Source organism: Exophiala bonariae (assembly GCF_035927105.1).
Source record: "Exophiala bonariae strain CCFEE 5792 chromosome Unknown scaffold_10, whole genome shotgun sequence".
Taxonomy (NCBI): domain Eukaryota; kingdom Fungi; phylum Ascomycota; class Eurotiomycetes; order Chaetothyriales; family Herpotrichiellaceae; genus Exophiala; species Exophiala bonariae.
The window spans coordinates 386,978-408,880 of NW_027042485.1; the positions used below are offsets into that span (position 1 = coordinate 386,978).

General features: G+C 50.4%; 8 protein-coding genes across 8 annotated transcripts; 3 read left to right on the forward strand and 5 right to left on the reverse strand.

Annotated features, from left to right (window-relative positions):
- Nucleotides 1-562: 562 nt before the first annotated feature.
- On the reverse strand, nt 563-4,025 carry LTR84_001417 (uncharacterized protein; the record flags this gene model as incomplete). The annotated part of the gene is made up of 2 exons (XM_064845041.1): nt 563-3,612; nt 3,638-4,025. 2 exons carry the CDS (start codon nt 4,023-4,025, stop codon nt 563-565), a joined length of 3,438 nt encoding a protein of 1,145 aa, XP_064707299.1.
- A 2,113-nt stretch (nt 4,026-6,138) lies between these two features.
- Nucleotides 6,139-10,613, forward strand: LTR84_001418 (uncharacterized protein; the record flags this gene model as incomplete). Its single annotated transcript, XM_064845042.1, has 8 exons — nt 6,139-6,204; nt 6,258-6,430; nt 6,486-6,705; nt 6,763-6,828; nt 6,881-7,180; nt 7,237-7,402; nt 7,458-7,472; nt 7,531-10,613. 8 exons carry the CDS (start codon nt 6,139-6,141, stop codon nt 10,611-10,613), a joined length of 4,089 nt encoding a protein of 1,362 aa, XP_064707300.1.
- Nucleotides 10,614-11,125: 512 nt separating this feature from the next.
- LTR84_001419 (uncharacterized protein) lies at nt 11,126-11,644 on the forward strand (the record flags this gene model as incomplete). Its single annotated transcript, XM_064845043.1, has 2 exons — nt 11,126-11,132; nt 11,241-11,644. 2 exons carry the CDS (start codon nt 11,126-11,128, stop codon nt 11,642-11,644), a joined length of 411 nt encoding a protein of 136 aa, XP_064707301.1.
- Nucleotides 11,645-11,676: 32 nt separating this feature from the next.
- On the reverse strand, nt 11,677-12,599 carry LTR84_001420 (uncharacterized protein; the record flags this gene model as incomplete). Its single annotated transcript, XM_064845044.1, has 4 exons — nt 11,677-11,958; nt 12,022-12,280; nt 12,337-12,461; nt 12,519-12,599. The coding sequence occupies 4 exons, from the start codon at nt 12,597-12,599 to the stop codon at nt 11,677-11,679; spliced, it is 747 nt and encodes a 248-aa protein (XP_064707302.1).
- A 1,558-nt stretch (nt 12,600-14,157) lies between these two features.
- LTR84_001421 (uncharacterized protein) lies at nt 14,158-15,381 on the reverse strand (the record flags this gene model as incomplete). The annotated part of the gene is made up of 2 exons (XM_064845045.1): nt 14,158-15,312; nt 15,379-15,381. The coding sequence occupies 2 exons, from the start codon at nt 15,379-15,381 to the stop codon at nt 14,158-14,160; spliced, it is 1,158 nt and encodes a 385-aa protein (XP_064707303.1).
- A 348-nt stretch (nt 15,382-15,729) lies between these two features.
- Nucleotides 15,730-16,947, reverse strand: LTR84_001422 (uncharacterized protein; the record flags this gene model as incomplete). Its single annotated transcript, XM_064845046.1, has 1 exon — nt 15,730-16,947. One exon carries the CDS (start codon nt 16,945-16,947, stop codon nt 15,730-15,732), a length of 1,218 nt encoding a protein of 405 aa, XP_064707304.1.
- A 524-nt stretch (nt 16,948-17,471) lies between these two features.
- LTR84_001423 (uncharacterized protein) lies at nt 17,472-19,145 on the forward strand (the record flags this gene model as incomplete). The annotated part of the gene is made up of 2 exons (XM_064845047.1): nt 17,472-17,964; nt 18,082-19,145. 2 exons carry the CDS (start codon nt 17,472-17,474, stop codon nt 19,143-19,145), a joined length of 1,557 nt encoding a protein of 518 aa, XP_064707305.1.
- Nucleotides 19,146-19,422: 277 nt separating this feature from the next.
- On the reverse strand, nt 19,423-21,060 carry LTR84_001424 (uncharacterized protein; the record flags this gene model as incomplete). Its single annotated transcript, XM_064845048.1, has 1 exon — nt 19,423-21,060. One exon carries the CDS (start codon nt 21,058-21,060, stop codon nt 19,423-19,425), a length of 1,638 nt encoding a protein of 545 aa, XP_064707306.1.
- Nucleotides 21,061-21,903: the final 843 nt, after the last annotated feature.

Here is a 21,903-nt window from a genome sequence, read left to right on the forward strand (position 1 = left end):
CTATCTGATCTAGAATAAAATCTAAATCGAGAGGCACTTCGAAGGTAAAGTAATCGAGGACTTTGAGATAACTCTAGAAGTGCTCTTTATGCAGACCCCCGCAAGATCCTTAGGAAGAACCTGTGATGGTATCAAAAGCGTTCAAAGAAACCTTTCCGCTGCAGTATTGGATAGTTGACAGAAGGAGAACGCTCGAGAGCACCGAGTATGATCAAGTGTACCATGGCTATTTCATTAACAAAGAAGTAGCATTGACCTTTGAACAATGAGGAAATGTTTGCTCTGATTCTTCTAGTTGGCTCAGCATTGAAGTTAGGCCATTTAGAGCAAAATTTCTTCTCCTAACACTGCGTGACTAGTTAAAGTCAGGACTTGCTTGCCTCCGAGTCAACCTCATACATGATAAGAGCCAGCCAGCCAGCCAGTTAGACACTCCACGAAAGGGGGCCTGCAAGATCTTTCTTGACAGTGTACCTTGCATACCTACCAAAAAAGCCTCATGCAACTGCAAGTTAACATCTCCTTCACCATGTCGTTCCCGATGCCTCTCCTCCCACCTAGGCTACCAGGCAATCCGAGCCAAGATCCCACGTGGGTATTTCCTCACGCACATTTTTCTAAGCTCATCAATTGAGAGCAGGCCCAGTCCAAAAGCCATGGGAAGGAACCAATGCTCGACGGGAACATGCTCACAGCCCAGATCTTGCATTCCGGGTACAAGAGTGAAGATTAGCGCGATGGTCAGCGCGAACAATATAGCCGGGAACAAGAGCCAATTCTGTGTGAGTCTGTTGAGGAGTGGTGGATGGGAGAAGATACTCAGGTGACGCGTTCTCAGTGCCATGATGTTGAACCACTGCATCACAACCAGCGTGATGAAGTAGATACTGCTGGCGACAGTGAGGTGGTGGGTGACATCGTCAGTGGTCTGGCCTTCAGGGGTGGGGATATTGCCAAATGAAAACCACAGGCTACCGAATGAGAGACCTTGGCGGGTCAAATACCAGTAGCTCATTGCAAATGAGCTGACGGTCTCGAGGATGCCGATGAGTCCGTAGGACTGAAGGAGTAAGCGCCAGTCGACGAGGCGATCCTTGTTGACGTCACGCGGGGGTCGAAGCATCACATTTGCCTCGGGCTTTTCGTATGCCAGGACCGTTGCGGCGATGCAATCGGTGAAACAGCAGATGATGATCATGAGGAAACTGGAAAGGACTTGTGGTAGACCAAAGACCACACTAGTCATCACAGGCCAGAATTCGGCGAAGGAGCCGGCAGGGAGGAGATATGCGATCGTCTTCTTGAGATTATCGAATACCACACGACCATAAAGAACGGCTTCTGGGATGGCTGAGAAGGACTCGAGTAATACCATGTCAGAGGCTTCGATGGCGATATCTGAACCAGAAACAGGAGCAATGCCAATGTCAGCTTGCTTCAAACTGGGAGCGTCATTAACTCCATCTCCAGTCATGGCCACCACAAACGACTTAGCCTGAAATTCTTTGACGATACGTAATTTCTGGTCCGGTGTAGTCCTGCTGAAGACAATCTCCGAGTACTCAGTTGCTAGAGTTGACCATTGATGCTCTGATAGTGTGAGAAGCTCTGGACCGGTCAGGACAATGGCTTTGGTAGTAGAGGGGAGAGCGTTAGATCTCGCCTTTCGTGGCTTTATGACAGCTCCATCGCTGTAGCGGGGAAGATTGTTGATTGAATGCACTTCAGAGCTGTCAACGGTGATGATGCCACACATGCGAGCAATGGCTTGGGCAGTCAACTTGAAGTCTCCCGTCACCATCATTGTACGAATTCCTGCGCGACGTAGAGTTTGTATCACACTCGGAACCTCGTCTCTTGGAGGATCGACAATGGCGACCAAGGAGATCAAGGTAAGCCCTCCCTGAGCCTGCGATATTGCTTCACCTTCAAAGGAGTTGTCGCCGGGATCTGATTTCAAGGCCGATGCAGATAAAGGTTTGCGAGCGAGCAGTAGTACTCGTTTACCCTCGTTCGACCATGAGTCTTTTATACCTTCAATAGAAGAGCGTATTCCATCTTCGAGCTCGTGAGTCTCGCCATCTTCGCCGACATACTTCGCGCAACGAGGCAGCAAGATATCTGGTGCACCTTTGATCATCAGAAGCATGTCGTCTTCAATACGAAAATCTTTAGCTTCAGCGGCACTCAGAGTGGTCTGAACTGCAGACTGTTCATCTGGTGATGATATTCTTAGTGCAAACTTGTTCTTGGAATTGAAAGCCAGGTCAAACCGTTTGCGCCACATGTTGCGAGATTGATTCACTGGTCCAAGGCTCTCGGAGAGTCGTAGGATAGCTTGATCTGTAGCATCGGCAATAATTTTTCGGTCGGCTAGCGGAAGGTGCATAGTTGTGGGATCGAATTCGCCTGCATTGCATACGGCTGACACAACCTGGAGCTGTTGAAGCGCATCCTTCCGTGATGTCGACTCATCCTTCTCCGCCCCTATTTCCTCAGCGGCATGAGATGCTGTCATGGTTGTATATCCGAGGAGAACATCAGTCACCACCATTTGATTCTTGGTCAACGTTCCTGTCTTGTCGGACAGCAGCACAGAGACTGAGCCAAGAGTCTCGACCGTCTTGAGAGATTTGCAGAGAATGAAATTCTTCTTCATAATGTTGGCGGTAATGGTCAATGAAGCAGTCAGAGCGATGGGTAGGCCTTCAGGGACGAAAGCAATTGCAACGCTGACGATATTGACAATCAAAGAGGCAACCGGCATATACCCAGGGTGTTCTTTGCGAATATAGCCTGCCCAAACAGCTATCACGATAATGTTCATAAGTACCATAAGCGAAACAATAATGATAACAAATCGCATGATCTCCCTCTGGAGTGTCGTTTGACCAGTCGAAGGTTGATTGGTCAACTTGGCGATATGGCCAAAAACTGTGCTGTCTCCAGTGGAGACAACGATACCAATGCCGCTACCGGTCGTGCAATGAGTTCCTTGCATTCCAATCGATCTTGTCTCAAGATAATTGGCATCTGTGGACGTAGTCGAGGCAGGGAGGGGCAATGATTCCCCTGTGAGGATACTTCGATCGAATTTAGCATCAGAAGAAACGTCGATGAATCGAATATCTGCCGGAAGTTTGTCGCCAGCCTTAAAGAACAGAATATCTCCAGGCACAACGTCCGGAGCTTGGATAACTTGTTTTGTTCCATCACGTAGAACTTGACATGCTTCCGGGAGCATTCCAGTGATACTGTTCATGACTCTTGATGAAGAAAAGTCCTGCCAGGCGTTGAAGGCAGCCTGAAGAAGGAAGACGGCGACTAGCACAATGGCCAGGGCAAGATTAGCAGGAGCTGGAGGCTGACCTAGTGGCTTCCAGGAGATGAAAACGAGGATAGCACCAATAAGTAGAATGGATCCGAAGCCGCCAAAGAAGTAACCAAAAAGCTTAGAGGCAAGTTGTGAAGGAGGTGGTGAAGGAACATTGCGACCATATTTGGCAGCCTTCTCTTTTACTCCGGCGACGGAGAGACCTGTAGAGGTGGAAGTCTGTAGCCGCTGGCAGATTTCTTCCTGTGATATCGTATGCCAGTCAAGACTGCCGACGTCTAAGACTGTCAGCAAGATGTAAACTTGATTTAGTATTGCTAGACTTGCCGACGGCGGTCTTCTCTCGAGCATCTTTAGCCTTCACAGCATCTTGCTCGCGTTGGAATGATATGGTGTAACTCAGTGTGCGATACTGGACAGGAAGAACAATAGCTGGGTCAATGGCACGTCGCCCGCTGCGGACACTGGATAAGGAGTGAACGGAGTAAGTTGAGTTGGTTCTTCTTAATGGATGTCCCATCTCCCCAGAGGAAGGGCCGCCACCCTTAGGATTTTCCTCCTCGTCATCAAAATATCGAATACGACGTTTAGCAGCAACTGCAGGTGGAATGTCATCATCGTCCTGTTGACTCTGCTCTATTGCCGCAGCATCTTTCTCGAGAATGCTCTCAAAGTCGTCGATGGCAACCATTTTGGCCCAAATAACCCGGGGGAATGGAGGAAAGCAAGACAGAAGAAGGAACAGAAAATTATTATGTGAAAACTTTGGGAAACTTACGGTTGACTTACAGGAATTTATGGGATGAGTGGTCCCTTCACATGGCTGAATCGTTGGTGAAGATTAAAGAGCTCGTGTGCCATAATGTGCGCTCAGAATCCTATCTTTACGCTGGACAAGGAGCACGTGTAGTGTAACGGTTCAAGAAAAAGGCTATATTCATGGAAATGAGAATTCTGGCAGATGAAATCTGTGGTAGAGTAGCTGAAAGCTATTTCGAGGTCCAAGTGCACTGGCCACGGGTCCCATGGAAACAGGCAAAGGATTGTGGCCATTGCACAAAATGCCTCAATATCAACCCGATCAGGAAAGAGGGAAGCTCATGCAAGCCCGGCAGTCTGAGTGGGATGCGACAGAAAGGCAAAGTTGTGGCTATGCTAACTAGCCAGCGGAATCAGAGCCTGAAAAAGGGGATTGATGATGGAGAAGATGGATTTTGGTGTAGAGGAAAACCTCAGTGGGAGAAGACTCAAGGTTTGGGGAGGCGCGAAAGATGGAGATTGGCTCTTGCCAAGCTCTACGCCTAATCGACTTTAGATCCTGGCTGATGCAACTTGATCCCACATCCCTCGGTAAGTCCCCCCGGCCTCCAAACTAAATAGGTGCTTATTCCCTGATGGAACAGTGCGATAGGCACCGCTGAAGCCCCTAACTCAGTCAGCAGTCCATCAGTGTCCATCCCACTCTCATACAGACCTGGAGCTACATGCTCCCTACAATTCTCTATCACGCCGATGTTGAGGATGATCTTGCACTAACCGGCCTTTGAATTTCTATGATTCAAGAATTACCCATGTTGACCTGTACTAGCTGTTATGACTTGTCCTGCGTGGCTGTCAAGTGGATGTTGACCACTGTTAGTATGAGCGATTTATTCAAAAGGTTGTGAATAGCCTATGCCATCAGCCAGCGTAGAGATGAGATGCTCCCGTGAAGACTAACTTCAGTCTTCAACCTTCACCGACTGGATCTCACCCACGCTTCCCCTTGAATCTTGAGTGAAAACCACCGTGTCTTGCTGAGAGATATACGCGTTGCTTTGGCCAATTTTTCTGTGTCATGTTTACGGGTACTCCGAGTTTCACGGACAAACAAGTCCCAGGAGACCATCATTTGCATGCCACCACCCAAGCATATCAAGCACTTTGCTCTCACTAAATATATACCTAGGTATCAAGTCAACCCAATAATGTGATATTGTCCCGTCATGAAAATCGTCCTTAAAGGTCGCAGCATTGGTTGCAAATATATTTTTCACTCCTAAGAACAACCTGATTTCCTGGCCTGCTTGCTCATCGCTGACGATGAAATGGCGCTCATTAGGGAGCAACTATGGACTCTCCCATGTATCAGGAGAAATGTTCAATCTAGCATATGCTTGTCATGGAGAGATTTATTTGCCGTCTAAGAATTCAGCAGACATGAAACTCGATGTCTACTTACATATCTAGGTACGCCGGTATCTGCTCTTCCATCTCGAAGTCGGAATCTGGCATTCTAACCTTCGTGCTGAACCTAAACACTTTCCTTCCAGCTCTTTTGTCAATAAAACTTTCGCTACGGAGGTATTTGATCATCCACTCCCACCCGTACTTAGTAACAATGATGATGCGAATACTCAAACCCTTGAAAGTTGCTAGATTACTGCCTACTTACCATAGAAGGTTGCAAGCCTACCTAGGTAGTATATGTTAGGTCTCGAGGGACGTAGGTGAGGTGGCGTAGTACGATTGCCCAGGAACTGGTGCTTCCTTAACTGAGGCTAAGGGAGCCTTGGCATCGAATAATTACGAGTACCCATCTAGTTAGTAGTAGCTGCGTAGGTAGGCGCATTCTGCAGAATGTCGAACCCAATGTCATGTGGCCCAATGATAGCAAAGCCAGCGCATCCCATGTGCATATGTCTGGCGCCAGCCTCACTCGTCGGTCCGTATGGCAGTCTACGAGAGCTGCCGACTTTTCCACATGGCGGATTCTTTGCACCGGTGTGTGAAGCCGAGATGATTGATTTATCGCGCACAGCAGAATGCGCCGTCTTCTACCATTGAGACGCAAGAAGCACAAGGATAAGGTAGCAGATGTGGGAAGCCCGGTAAGATTCTCAGCCTTGAACAGCAGCAAGAAGTATCACTGAACCGCATTCAGAATTGTAGTCGGGATGCCAGCGTCGATAAACCCCGTATCGCTCTACCGAGCCCACCAACTGCCTCCGAGTCAAATACCCAAGTTCGAAGTGTTATTCCCACTGAAGAAATTGTCGAAGGCCTTATCGAAATCAAGGGATTTGAAGACAAGACTCGGTTGAAAAGGAGGATAGAGTGAGCTACGTCACAGTACGTACACGAAGGAGTGAAATCTGACATCTACGAACAGCGTCGTGGCCATTCATGGCCTCAATGGACATCCTTACAATACCTGGAAACATGATGGTGTCATATGGTTCTCCAAGTTCCTGCCACAACATTTGCCTGGCTTTGACCTGAGGATATGTACGTTTGGGTACAACTCTCGTGTCTTGGGTGGCGGATCGTTTTTTCGGGTCCGTGATTTTGCGACTCAGCTGCTGGAGAGTCTACTCTCGAAGAGAAGTCAGGTATTGATGCATTCGCTGTGGGTTACCTGAGAAGACCATCTTTGACAGGTTTGATAGACCGACACCAAGGATGTTCCATTGTTCTTCATTTGTCATAGCTTAGGCGGCGTGGTCTTCAAGAAGGTAGAGGCGATCAATCCTTGATTGTGTCGTGATTTTCTCTAACAGTTGGCAGATGCTGATTGTTGCTCATGAGAGAGAAGGCCTATACAATGACATCAAGATCTCCACTAAAGGTGTTATCTTCTTTGGTACCCCCCATTGTGGATCAGATATAGCAAATGCAACTAGAGTGACCCGCGACATCTTTTCTCTTTGCACAGCAAAGGCCTTCCGGTCAGATCTCCTCAAGAGCCTCGAGTCGAACTCCGCAGATCTGATCGAGATCGCTGCACAGTTTGTAGAACGAGCTGTCCCTCTGCAGATTTTATCTGCGTACGAGGGTCGGCGCTTTGGATCCACCATTGGGATGGTGGTGAGTTGGTCTTGGGCAAATCTATCGCTCGCTTCCATACTAATGCATTAGTACAGATTGTCGACAAGAGCTCAGCGGTTTTGAACCTTCCAAACGAGAGACTTCTTCCTATCGATGCGGATCATCGAGAAATTTGCAGGTTTTCCGATCTAAAGGATCCTCGCTTTCAGCCTGTGCTTTCTGCCATGGGTCAAATGATCTGTGAGTCGGTCGCGATGGAAGGTTTGTCTCGAAGCTCAATCATGGATAGTCCAACATGCAAGCTAACAATTAAAAGATAATGAGATGAAAGGTCAGCATGCAGCCTTCAGAGAATTTCCCCTTAGTTTAACTGATAATTCCTTTTTAAGCCTGTCTTGATATGTTATACTTCCCTGCCTACAAGGAACGGCGGAGCAATGTCACCGACGCTCATATAAATACTTTCGAATGGTTATGGGATCACCCGAAGTACAAACTATGGGAGAACGGCCACTCTTCGTCATTACTGTGGCTACAAGGTAAGCCAGGCAGCGGCAAATCGACGCTTGCAAACTTCTGCCGGAGTCGCGTGCAGAACAGAGTCGGTCTCTCCCCCAAGCGACAAACCATTGTTGTCGATTTTTTCTACAGTGTGCGTGGTGGAAATCTGCAGAGTGGCCACTACTGGATGCTCCGATCTATCCTGTATCAATTTCTTCTCCAGACCCCAGGATTATGGGAAAATTACCGCAACGATTTCAGAGACTGCCGCACAACTGAACAAAGTGATATATGGCGATCTCAACGAAACAACCCCACAGACCTGTGGTCACTGGAGCGCTCCAAGGCTCTTTTGAGCTCACTTGGATCATTACACACTCCTTGGCTAAAGGTGACTGCATATATCATCGTGGATGCATTGGATGAATCAGAAGAGCCTAATCGACAAGAGATGATTCAATTGTTCCGGAAGATCAGTCAACGTGACTTAGGGTGGCCTATCTCTTTCAAAATACTTTTAACGAGCCGCCCGAGCCCAAAGATTGAGACGGTACTTACGAATTGCCACAAAATTGTACTTGAGGACGAGACCGCGATGGACATTGTCAACTATGTTGACGCAGAGACCGGCCGGATTGCAGCGCAGATACTCAATTGCAAGCACGAGGAGTTGTCGTTTATATCGTCACACCTCAAGCAAGCTTCTCAAGGCGTTTTCTTATGGGTCAAACTCGTGCTGCAAGAACTCGACGAACGTGCGACCGAGGGTTTCTGCAGCGTGGCAGAGTTGGAACAATTGTTACTCACCATTCCAACAGACTTGAAAGAGCTTTATCAACGAATACAGGACAAGATTGTGAGAGGCGTCTCTAAGAATGTACGAGAATGTCAAACTCTCTTCCGATGGATTGCTTTTAGCCCCAAGCCTCTCCTTGTTGAAGAAGTCCTTGAAATTATTGCGGCAAGTGCCTGTCTACATCCAGGTACAACTCGAACTGAACTTCAGCGGAATCGTCTGCGGAATACTGAAGATGTCAGAAGAAGATTAATCAGCCTTTGCGGAAATCTCGTCGAAGTAAAAGGACGCATTGTCCAATTCATTCATACCTCTGTCCGAGAACATTTGCTAGCAACTCATTCGTATGGCATGATCTCGGTAACTCCAGCAAACAGCTTGTTCGAAATCGCAAACTTGTGTCTGAACTATGTGGACGGTTTCCGACGCGAGCTTGAAAAGGATCCATGGCTTGCCGAGCAAACCGAAAGCCCAGCAGGGCACTATCAGGGTGGTCTCGCGATCAATCTCGACACTTATATCGATTTGATCAACGAGTTTGGTTTGCTTCGTTATATGTTCGGTCACGAACCAGCATTCATACAACTTCTGGACAACGAACTCTGCTCCCACGGCGGTGATCGAAATCTGCGATTAGGGATGTCGTCTTGTTCGAAGGTGCTGCAGCCTCTTGTCCTTGAAGCGATAGCTCAAGGGAACCTCTCCGCCCTCCGCCAACTCATCTTGGATTCTGATCAAATCAATGCACAGTATGCAGTTCCACGGCTTGACAGTCGTTTCAAACAGGATTTTATCCACTCTCATTTCTTTGATGAAACGACTTCCAGCCTAAGATTATGCCAAATTGGCATATTGTGCGATAGCAGTTTCAGAGAGGACCTATTAGAGCTACTGCATAGTCTCGGAGCCGACCTTGATGGGCAGGATAGCTTGGGTCGAACGGTCGTTCACTTGTCGATCCTCTATGAAGCTTGGGCATCCGGATTGCTGAAGGGAGTTATAGAGGAATCACTCACGCTAACCATCAAGAACGGGTTCATCACACTTGGGGGCTATGCTCCTGCCCTTCTGTCGCTACCAGATTTCCGTTCCAGAGTACCAAGGCGATCTACAGCGGAGGTTTTCAAATATTCTGTGATCCTGTCAGCTGCCATTAGGTCAAACCCAGCTCTGATGAATGCACTTCCCCCCAGGGGAAATATTAATTCAACCGCACTAATCTCGATCGTGCGGAGGAAGCCAACAGGACCCAAATCCATTTCAGTGCCCCACGAATCTCTCGTGGAAGTAGTCTGGAACTTACACTTCGCTCATCAACGGCACTTAGCTCAGGTGTTTCAAAATTCGTACATGATAACGGATGGCTTGGGTATTGTGGAAGCCAAGTGGAAACTCAATTCTGCCAACACAGAGGTCCGGCAGAGCCGTGCTTGTATAGCTCACCTCTTGCGGCTTGGAGCGAACGTTACCATAGAATCCGTCCAATCACAGTACACAGACCCTGTGAATCTGAGTTTAATGTATGATCTGGGAAGAACGACGCAACGTCTGTTGGACAACCTTGAACGCAATACAGAATACCAACTGTCCCTTGCTAAAAGCAAGACGGAAAAATCACGTTTGCTGCGTCAATTTGGAACAACTGTTGCAAATTATCTTCGCAGGAATGCTTACACCACGGGGCTTTCTCCGGTTTTCGATTGGATTGATCGCAAGTGCCACAGCGATTCCATTTTCGGTTCTCTTCCACTAGATCTCATGGATCTATCTCGTGAAGAGAACGGATGCTCGGTGATGCATATAGCAGCTTCGCATGGATATGTCGATCCCTTGCGAAATATGATTGGTATGGGATTCTCAGAATGCGTGAAAGATGACCGTGGACGTATCTTGATGGATATCGCGCTTGAAAAGCGTCATGGCCGGATCATTGCGATGCTGCTAAACCGTCGTTATCAGGGAAGAGACCGCAATCGGAGGGCGTCCTACGAGTATAGGGCTAGGTGGTCTTGGGCTGTTCGTGGCTATCTCTGTGAGGGTCCGCGGCTTGACGAAGCCATCCGACACTACACAACAGCTTGCGCTAACCCAGAGACTTTCCACAAAAATCCTCTCTCGGAGAGCGAAACCGAGTTCATCAATAAAATATCTGATCGCCGAAGACCTGTGGCATGAGGATCCCAGATGAGTGGAATGAATCGAACCCCGCAGAGCTGACACAAGCAGGCATTTTGAACCATTTCTACCTACTTACAACTTACATTTTCCGCCCTCTCGTCGATGAATATGGACTAGCATGCGGAGAGTGGTAGCGTGAAGTCTACAAAGAGTATGTCTGGGCCCTAAACTGGTAGGATCGATGTCGAGGGGGCCAGATCACCAGGTAGCACCCTTGTACCGTGTCGATCCCACAGCCCTGTGTTTACACGATACTGGTTATTGAGCTGTGCCTCTGAGTAAGGACCTACTCAACCTAATCACATCATGTACCGAAAAACAGTATTCTCACCATCAGTCCGATCAGTGATGGAAACCTCCTCTTCGACCATATCAATGGTAGACTCATCAACCACACCAAATACTCTGTCCCGACGGCTGTTTTCATAGCGAGTCAACACCAACAGGCACAGCATGAGAAGAATAGCGATGCCGAAGCAGCAAGCTGTCGCCGTGAATCCAGTCTGTGCATGGAAAGTCAGCTTCTACAAGAGACCTCGTTTCTTCCTCACGTGAGCACATACCTGATACTTGGGTTTCTCACGCGGGAAGAAAAGGAATGGTCCGATCATGTTACCCCCACAGTAACCAAGAGTGGCCATCGACGTGGCGACACTCTTCTTGGTAAAGCCCGCGACGTTGGAAGCTATCATGGAGAGCGCAATCGCGACCGTGCATGGGTACGCCCAAAATATCAGGAACCCGAAGATTCTACTGCCGTTGTTGGGACCAAACTGGACCAGAAGAGCTCCCGTGAGACTTTATGCGATGTCAGTATCGAAACACTTTCTCACGTAGGGGCAGAGATGCACGAACCTCACTGTGCATATGGTAGCACACGTAATGCAACGAATGTTCTTATAACGAGAGCAGAGATAAGTTGCAGTGATTCCGAAGAGACCGTGGATGCCACCGAGAGCGATGGTGAAGAGATTCGCCTGGAAGACATTGAAGCCAAGACCCACGAGAACAATGTGAGTGAACTGTAACTTCTATCAGTGAAACACTCTCCAATCATGGCTCAAGGGACAAACAATACCGCGGCAATGGAGCTGCTGCATATGGACACTGCCATAAGGAAGAGGCAAAGCAGCCAGATCCGAGGATCGAGCAAAGCCTCTCGAAACTGATACCATTGGAACTGGTTGTTTTTGACAATCATTTGGTTACTCCGCAGGCGTTCCACCGCATGGATTCTTCGCTCTTTTGACAGGAATTTTGCGGTTGCAGGCGTGTCAGGGAGTGTCCAGAACATTACCACTGCCCAGGCGAAGGTGATGACGGCTAGGGTTACGAATAGCCACTAATTGAAAATGTCAGAGAAACTGATCAATAGATCCTCGTGTCTCGCAGGCGTTGCACATACCTTCCAAGCACCAATACCGGACTTGACATGAGCAATACCAAAGGACAGCAAGCCAGCGATCATGATGCCGAGCGAATTCCCTATGAACCAAAGTCCGTGCCTTAAGGCGTGCTCCTGGCGCTTGTAGAACATGCCAGTCAACAGGCTGAATCCAGGTATAGCCGCAGCTTCAGCCATTCCCAGCAAGGCTCGGACGGCCATGAGACCTCCAAAGTTCTTGAGTGTCGCATGGCATCCGATCATGACTGCCCAGCCGACGCTGCAGCTTGTCAATTTCTTGTGTACGGACGAGAAAGGGGAGGCGACTGAGCTCACAAGGTGCAAGAGAGGACTTTGCCGATAGGGAGGCGAACCATCAGATATGGAGTTGCATATGTGGATGCCAGGTAGCCGAACCAGAAAATTGAGCTGGCCCACGAATATTGGGCGCCTGAGAGTTTCTATGGATTGAGTCAGCGTTAAGTCCTGGAGCGGCAAAGAGTTGATGGAAGTCTCACAAGGTCCTGAATGATTCCCAGGATTGAGGCGGCGGGAAGTGCCTGCTTGTCCATGTATTGAAGCGTCATCGAAAGCGCCATCATGGGGCAAAGACTGTACGTTCCTAGTCAGAATCAAGATCTCCTCCAGGCCAAGACAGTGCTCCACACTTACTATAAATCGATACGTCTCAGAAGCTTTCTGTCTTCAGTTGTTGACAGTGCTACGGTTTCCAGCTCTGTGACTGGGTGGCTCTTCTCAATCTCCTGGGCTCCGGTCGCCATCTCGGGAGATGCTGAAGTATTCATGGTAGTCGCTAGTCTTGGAGAGGAGTATGAGGGTCAAAGACAAACAGCTTGAGATACTCTGCGATCTGTCTGGATTTGTAGCAAGAAGGCTGATGCTATCGTACCTACCACCATGACAGCAGGAGGAATGCAATATCTCTTATAGATCTCGCCATTCCCCCAATCCAGGTATATCCCGTCCGCTTCGGACTCGACCATGCCAAGAAGTACTCTACACACAATTTGAACCGTCTCGCCGAGAGCGCCCAGGAGGAGTATCCTGGCCCAGGTGCGCCTCTCACACTAGTTCCCCAGTCCATTGTCCCCAGATCCACCAAGACGAAAGGCGGGGGACCCGAGGGAGGGTTTTGGACAGTCCAAGGCTAGACCGGAAAGGGGAAACGAACTCCAGAAACGGCCATAGTGCATTTCTGGGGCCGCTCTCGTCCACCACGAGACGCCGTATAGACTATTAGAGACAAATTAATGACTCCTCGAAAAAAAATGTCGCTTCCGAATATTTGAACTGGACATCGACGGACTTGATTTTGTGAAGTTCTAGACTTCCGGTGGAGGTCAAGCTCGAGATGTGGGAGTCGGTGGTTGTGGTCTGATGCCTCGGGGTGATGAAAAGGATCGAGCACGATTGAGCCTCGATGGCTTGAAAGGAATACTTGCAGCGTCACTGACTGACACGAGCGGGGAAGTCTAACATAGGAGCACTGAAATACGAACCATGTTAGTCGCGATACGATTAGGCATTCCTCCATGCCAATGGAAATCTATGCGATGCTTTCACTTGGATCATTTCTCACCTTCGGGATCTCAGAATCACTTTCCCTACTAGTCAGATGATTTTTACTCTGAAGAAGGGCGATGTATTACATCCTTGACAGCAAGTCTCAAAAGGTATTTGAGGCTCATTCAAAACCGCCATTGGACGTTCATTCAACGAGCAAAGATAAATCGCATTCAAGGCCTTTGCCCACGGTAGCTGAATCATTCTATTTATCAATAATACTCTAACCCCCCGGCGAGCATCAAGCAATTAGTGGCAAGGCCATGTTGTAGACATAGAAGGCGATGACTATGACTATCGCAACGATGTTAACCGGATGACTTGATTAGTACACCACTGCAAAGTAGCCTGCCGCAGAAAAGTAGAACTCCAGTACGTAGCTAAATTTAAAAAGTGCTCTGATGCTTACCCGGCTTATACACTACCTGTATAGACTAAAACAGTCCACATCGTTTGATCCTACCAGAAGAGTTTGTGTGATGCATGATAACGCATTCAACTTTCTGTCAGGCACACCCTTCCCACTTCGCAGTCTCCAATTGATTGATCGAGTACTTCCACCAGACAAAGGCATTAAAGAGCCCAAAGGCTACCCTCTCTGGGATCTCTCCAGAGAAAAGCGGCCACGCACCATGATGCATCGCCACGGCTGCAAGCTCTGACAGCAGCGATATCTTCGCAGCTTCCCACGATTCCGTTGAGACGCACAAGCGCGAGTCCGGCCATTGCGGTGATATAAAGAAAGGCATTGATAACTTCTGGCTGTATACGTAGCTTGTAAGCCCATTGCGGTGGACACATAGCCAGACCTCCGAGAATGACCGACAGAAGAGCCAAGAACATGTGAAGATTCAGTACAATCTCAAGAACACTCTGCTCCCCTCCGGCGACGTCAGCTACGAATGATGCTCCAAAGGCCACATTCCGTAAAATGAGAGGAGATGATGCACATGTCGTCAGAATCTGGGTGAGGACAATTTCTGGAAGATGAGGTGTTTCGAGCTTGAAAAACTCATACCATTCCGTTTCTATTGGAACCGCCCGCCCTCGAAGGCCCATCGGAGAATAGGTCCAGGTCCAATTGGTCAATTCTAGCAGCAAACACACGAAAGCGGCAACGAGGCTGCCAAGAGCGAATAACGCATTCACGTTATCAAAATCGGCATCCGCATGCTGCAAAAGTCTCGGTAATTGCCCAAGTTTAGGGGGGATGACTTTGAGTCGTCGAAAATAGAGAGATATCACACCGACGTCCTGGACTAGGAAGGCGAGGAGCACGCCTACCCGTGCCGCCCAGAGTATTCCTCTAGGTTTAGTCTTTCTCCTCAGCAAAAACCGGTTGGTGCTCAGCTCCAGTAGCTTGACGCCTTCCTGGCTATGATCTCGAATTGGCGATGCTCGCATCCCAAGACCCACAGCGACATAGTACTGGAAGTCGGCCCGGTCAGATTTCTCGGAAAGATACGTTTGCGCGCTTCTGTAAATATCCACAAGCAGCTCTGCTAGCGGATACATGGGTGCAAGGATGAAGGCAATGACCGGCACGGTGAGAGCATAGCTGGGTGTGTTTTTCAAGCTGGTAAGATGTCCAACTATAATGGTGGTGGCGCAGTGGATTGACAAGATCTTCACCAGTATGTCCATCACTCCGCGGCCATCCTTCAGGAGTTCTTGGGCCACCGGATCATCCAGATTCCAGAATCCGCCCGTCTTCCCAGCCTTATTCGCCTACACGATCATAGCGGATCAGCCTCCCCTGTCCAATGAGCAAATCTCTAGTGGTCATGGACCTACCATAGATCTTAAGTGATAAGGAGGACTGCAAAAGAACGGGCAAACTCTCTAGGATCTCATTGAGCCTAGATTGCAGCTGTAGATCTCTTTGAGTTGGAGAGCTGAAAATCAGCTCAATGTGAGAGGATCAATTCGCCTTGGCACCGTGGACATTTATGATGTCATAGTGGAAGGACTGCCTGTTAAACATGTTCTAGAGGCGGCAACCTTCCCTCACATTAGGTTCTTAGGTATCTTTAAGATTTGTCTTTGCTATAGATTGACATTAGGCTGATAGAGATTCAGAGAGATCAAAGCTTAAGGATAACTACGATCACAAGAAGACACATATACATAAACATATACGTCGACTCAATTTGGCAAAGCAAGCTGTTCTGCGAGCCACTTGTAAATGACCTGGTTCGCAAAGGCAGTGGCACCGACATGGCAATGCGCCTCGGCGGACTCAGCCTTTGTGAACTGCTTGTACGTGGCCTTCTTGCCCAAGGCCTCGGCGACAAGCGGGGGCTGTGAAGCCGCGACATACAAGTCATGCTCTGCATCACCGACAAAGACGGGACAGGTGACGTTGTTCAACAGGCCACCGGCCAAAGACATGAGCTTCAACTTCTGCAGGGCGTCGTAGACGGTGTCGGTCTTGAACGCCCATCTAAAATGGCCACTGATCCATTCGATGCTTGTGCTCGACCGGCCTTTGAGGCTGATCGCCTCGTGGAATTGGTCGATCGTGTCGGGATGGTCGTACTGCATGACGTCCGGGCCGTAGAGGGCGGTGGCGGTCTGGGAGACGTCGAAGATGCCGTCGATGAGGATGAGTGCGGCGAGGCGGTGCTCGAAACACGCAGCGCGGCCGGCGAGATAGCCGCCCAGTGAGAGGCCGAAGAGGGTGACGCGGCTCGAGTCGATGAAGGATAGAGGCTGCAGCCAGTCCACGACGGGCGTGACGACTCGCTCCCAGTCGTGGATGAACCCGAGATTCTGAGCACGGCGGAATCCTGTCTGGCCGGGGCCTTCGTAGATGATGACATGGTAGCCTCGGTCAAGGGCGGCAGGGCCGTGGAAGTGGAACATCTCTTCCATGGAGCCGTCGAGGCCGCTGCCGAGGATGACGCACGGTCGCGGCGTGTCGTCCAAAGAGGCACGAAACAACATGACGGGGATGGTGAATCCATCCGTCTGAATGGTATGGTGCTCCGGAGGAATGTCCATCAGGCTGGTAGCCTTTCGGAAGTAAAGGGTCCAGTCCTTCCAGACTTTGATTATCCTTTCTTCGTTCTTAGGACCCGCCCCGGTGCCGGTCAGGTAGAAGCCCGAGCCGTAAGCATAGCGTGAGATACGGAAATATGCTTCTCGCAGGCTGATTTTGTCCAACCCTTCCTCTGGCTCGATGGTGGACTTGACCCATTGGGCCATGTTGTCAAAGGCTTGATACCAGCTCTCATAGTCACCGGGCTTGACACGCTCGCAGATGTTGAGCACTTCTCCAACGTCAGCAGCGGATGTGCGAACTGATGCTAGCAAGCGAAGCAGCTGGAAATGGAAATTAATGTCGGGGCTGAGGCTCAACATAGTGAATGATCGAGGTGTCAATAGGAGGTAAATCAAGTTCTGGAAGTGGCAGACAAGCAGGCAGATGTTGTGGAAGGAATTGCTCTCATATTTGTAGCACTTCCTCTTCTTTGCATCAATTTATGCATGACCTACTACGAGAATTTATACAATACATAACACTTACCTGTGGCAAGCTCTGACTCAATATTCCAAACAGCAGCATCGGATGAATCTCGTCCCTTGGAAGTACCCATCGACTTCATCGAGGAACAATATCAAGCTGGAGGGCTCAAGAGACGAAGCAGACTAAGCCGAATAAGGAGTTCGATACCCTAATCGAGACGTTCGCTTAACCCGGGGTCCCTAGCCTCCTTCTCCACAACTTCAACCCCACAACATTCTAACAACCGACATGATACATGACCGAGTTCTCTCTGGGTTCTGATGGAAACGTCTTATCTCTCTATCCACCACAAACTGTCCATAGGCCTGCTTGCTTCCACCAGCGACCATTCGTATCCATCCCCCATTCCCATGGTGCCATGGCAGAATGCACGAGTGATTTCCTGACTTTCATACCAAGCGAGTCACGATCAAGCGCCGCTCAGGAAGCCATCCGAGTGCACGTACTGCGCAATCGACATCGGCAGCGGCGGGAAACACATCGGATCCGTGGTGGCAATGGTGGTGGGAAGGAGCACAGCAACAAGGCGCGCTCTCCTACTGCTTCTGGTTTCGCGCAGTATGGTGGCCAGTTCCAGATATGGCAGCCTGATGTGCTTTCAAAATCACGATATGTCGCATCCCCTCCTGAAGTAGTGGGGTCGATTGGCTTGGAATATATCGGGACTACAGGTTCAAGTACCTCCAGTATGGATGATGCTGCTTTGACCTACCCGATACAGGACGAGGGCATCGAGTGCATCTCACCGTTGAACCCGGCTGGACTCGGTGAGACAGTTTCCAACGCCACTTCAGAGACAGGATCACCCTCGTCGGACCGAGAAGCGATCGAGGAGACGCTGATCCAACACTGTGAGTCTCCCCCCGCTCCCAAACTTCCCAAGCCCGTCCCCGCTCGCCTAAACCCCCTCAATCCAAGAAACCACACCACAGACAGAAAACACTAACAAGCCATGCCCAAATGTCCAGACATAGCCTCCGGCGGCAGCCCGATCGCGCACGACTTCCTACGGGCGTTCCGACAATCGAGCGCGACTTTCAGCGCGTTTCTGGCGATGGTTTCGGCACGAGTGTGGGACGAACAGGGCGGGAATGCAGCACCACTGCTGGACCCGACGGAGCTCGAGAGCCAGGCGCTGCAGGGCGTGGCGCGCGAGATCTCGGCGCACTCACAGACCCGGCCAGCGTGGAGCACGATCCTGACGGTCGCGCTGCTCGCGAATCTGCGCGACGGCCGCGACCTCGCGTGCCACTGGAGGGGCCTCGTCGAGATGGTGCGGCTGCACGGCGGCGTGGGCGGGTTGCGTGCGCACGCGGAATTCCACGCGTTCCTCCTCTGGGCAGAGGGGATTGCGCCCGATGGATGCCCTGAGTCGCTCGGGCATCTGGATCCGGCGTATGTGGCGGCTCGGGAGCTGGGGGCCGGATCCTCCATGAACGAGCTCCAGGAGTTTCTCGCGCGCGTCGACGCGCAGCTCGTCGCCGACCACGTCGAGCCCAAGCACACCAGCTGCGCTCCACCGCCGGCGCCGCCATGCAAGCTCACCAGCCCGGTGCTGGCATCACTGCAACGACCGCCAGTCAAGCGTGCCGGGTACGTATGCGACAAATGGCGACGGGCGCGCCTGGCATGTCTGGTGGTGTTCGCGTCCTTCAGCCTGCAGCAGCACCCGGCGTGTCGACTCCAGGATCACCCGCAGTACCGGGTCGTCGAGGCCGAGGTGCGCAGTCGCGAGCGCCGCTACACCGTCTTCGCCGAGGAGCTGTACTACGTCACGGTGCTGGTGGGCAACACGGACCAGACGTGTGCGTTGACCTGGCTGGTCGCGCGCCGCGTCAACGCCCTCAAGCGCCTGGAGATGCGCGACCGTAATACCTGCTATCGTCTGCTGGCCTTGTATTTGGGGTTTCGGGACCCTCATGCGGCTGAGATGCTTGGTGGTGAGTGGAGAGATCTATCTGAGCGGCTGTTGCTGGTTGATGATGGGGTCCGCACGCGAAAGGAGATGGATCCACCTCCCGACCCTCCCTGAGGAAAGTCCGATGGGGCTTGGGTAGGTTGTGCTGTATGATGCAGAGCAGGGATTTGGAATGCATATAGCGTGGATATCATATATTTAATTGGTCTTTTGGTCCGGCGGATTGACATCAGGGCACTTGAGTTCTGATGCGAGGTATCTATCATATGGCAAGCAGATCAGCCATTCAGTGTTAAGAAAGAGACGATGTCATCAGATCCGTCAAGTCTATAGCTGAATTATAGGTTATGACAAAAGTACACTGGCTATGTATGCGTTTCCTGCATATTGCTCAGGAACTCAACAGATCTCGGACACTCATGCCCTTGCCCTTGTCTCTCGATCCGCCCATCAGATGATCCCGACTACTGACCGGCAAACCAGCACCAGCTCTCCAGTCATTGTTCAGCATCATCAGAGCCGCCGTGGCTGTGGCTTCGGCCGTCCCTGATCCGTCACTCATGGCAGGTGACCTTGAATTTTCCCTACCGGTGGCAAAGGGGGGAGGGAGCTGGAGAGTGTTGGTCAGGGGTGGAAGAGGGAGGTGCATTGAGGCTGTGGGCGAAGGTAAGGGTGCCATTTGAGGGCTGGGCTTCGATGTAGATGATTGGTTTAGGCTTATCCAGGGACTGGAAGTTGAGGGCAATGTTCCGCTATTGACCACTGATCCAATACTGCCACTTGTTTGCGTCCTGGTTAAATCGGGGGAGAAGTGTATTGAATTGAAGGCTGGACTCAGTAATGTCGGGGTATTTGTGGTACTTGAGGATTGTGCATGGGTCGATATTTGTGCTGGTGAAGCAGAGAATGAACCAGTGCTTACTGGAGGTAGAGGACGCTGGTGTGAGCTACCTTGTTTTCGTCGAGGCTCATTGGTTCGAGGTTGCGGTTGTCCATGTAGAAATGGTGAAGGATAGGCGGAGCTAGTTTGAGAGGCCAAAGATCCTTTCCGTGAATCACGGAATGACCACTCATCATGGACCGCCGGAATACGTTGTTGATTGGAGTAGTTGATATGCGCTTTGGAATGGCGTTCGAGAAGTCGCTCGTCATCGCCCATTTCATCGTCTTCGTCATCTTCGTCGCTCTCATCATGCTCCTCTTCATCACGAACAGTGGATTTTCTGATATGCTCGAAGACCTCTTGGTGTATATCTGGTTCCTGAGTGCCTGGGTCCGGCCGGTTTTGGTTTTGGTTCTGGTTCTCCGCCTTGAGCTGGGCCACACAGCCTTCTAAATATCGCAGATATTCTATTCCAGCCTGTAAGATTGCAAGCTTGTGCATTTCCACACCTTCACACGCAGGTATCATGTCCTTGAGAACACCGAATTCTTCATTCATTTTACTCCGCCTCCGTCGCTCAATGATACTATGAGCGGTCTTGCGGGCGATTTTCCGACCTGCAGCGCTTGTTGCAGAAGGTTGCTTGCGCTTGGAATTGGTGGCTGATGGGGCATGACCTGTCGAGCCTTTCGAGGGCGCAGCTGAAGTGGAATTTGAAGCAGGAGGCTGATAGCTCGCGTCGCTATCCGGGGACGGATGATTGTTGGAAGAAGTCCCCTTTGGCTTCATTTGGATAATCTTGCGCGCTCGGCTTGGTGGAGGAGGAAGAGCATAGGCGGAAGATGTGGCATTCTGTCCGGTGGAAACCGAGTCGGTGAAAGTGGGTTTGACCATGCCTGAAGACGTGCGTTTCTGTCGAGGATTTGAGGGGAGTGGTTTGTCTTTTGGGGAGACTGGAGGGGTTCTCGTGTTGGCACTTCCTCGATTGGACGTTGTTTTGAACGGGTAAGTGGACTGGGCTTCGGATCGCAAGGCTGGAGGTGGCAATGCGAAAGAAGATCCCATATCAGTGGGGCCAAGATTCCTCTCCAAAGCTTTCAAGTCTGTGGAACTGCTTGGGGTAGGTGGTGCTTTGGGCCGGGGCATGCTTGGAATGGGACTGCAAATGGTGGGAGGATATGATGCAATATGGAGGTTGAGACGAGATCAATACGAGAGACGAAAGTGGAAGAAATGGGAAAGGATGATAGAAGATCAGAACAAGCACGCACTCGAGAGTAGCAACGTTCAGCTTAAACATGAGAAGACAGCCATACCGACCAGACACCGGCGAACCTGAAGCAACGAAAAATGAAACGCAGAGTCAACGAAAAAGGAAGAGCACGTGTGCAAGGAAGTGGATTGCAGTCACGCAGAAATGGCAGAGGGAGAGTGAAAAGGGCACACGACACCTTGCTGTCAAGGGGTGAGTAGCAGTAGCCAACCAACCCACGATCCTCGTACGCGACGTGTGATAGGTGAGCGGCGTCGATGCTAGAGCTCAGGGTCAGGACCGTGGACTCCGAAACGACACGAGACCATGATCATGATTTGCGAGGTGTAGAACGTGTGGGAATGTTGAGAGGTGAGAGGTGAGCGACGAGAGGGAAGTTGGATGTGATAGAGATGGTGAGCACGTGTGGTGGACCGGGTTGATTGATTGGTGTGTTTGGGAAGGAGGGCTAACCACCACTGGCATCTGGAAGGCTGAAATAGGTGCACTAAGGGTACCTCTGTTTTCACTATATCGAGGCACTGGGCAGTACCTACTCCTAGGTACCTGGGGCACTTGAGGATATCCCTCGGTAAGTTACGAAGTAGTCCTTGGAGTTGATGCCCCTCTTGCCGGTCGACTTCAGCTACACATGGAGAACAACTCCGCATCACCCCCACTCTCGGTCTGCATTCCTCGCCCCTCCTTCTTACTCGTAAATCCAAGTGACATGCATC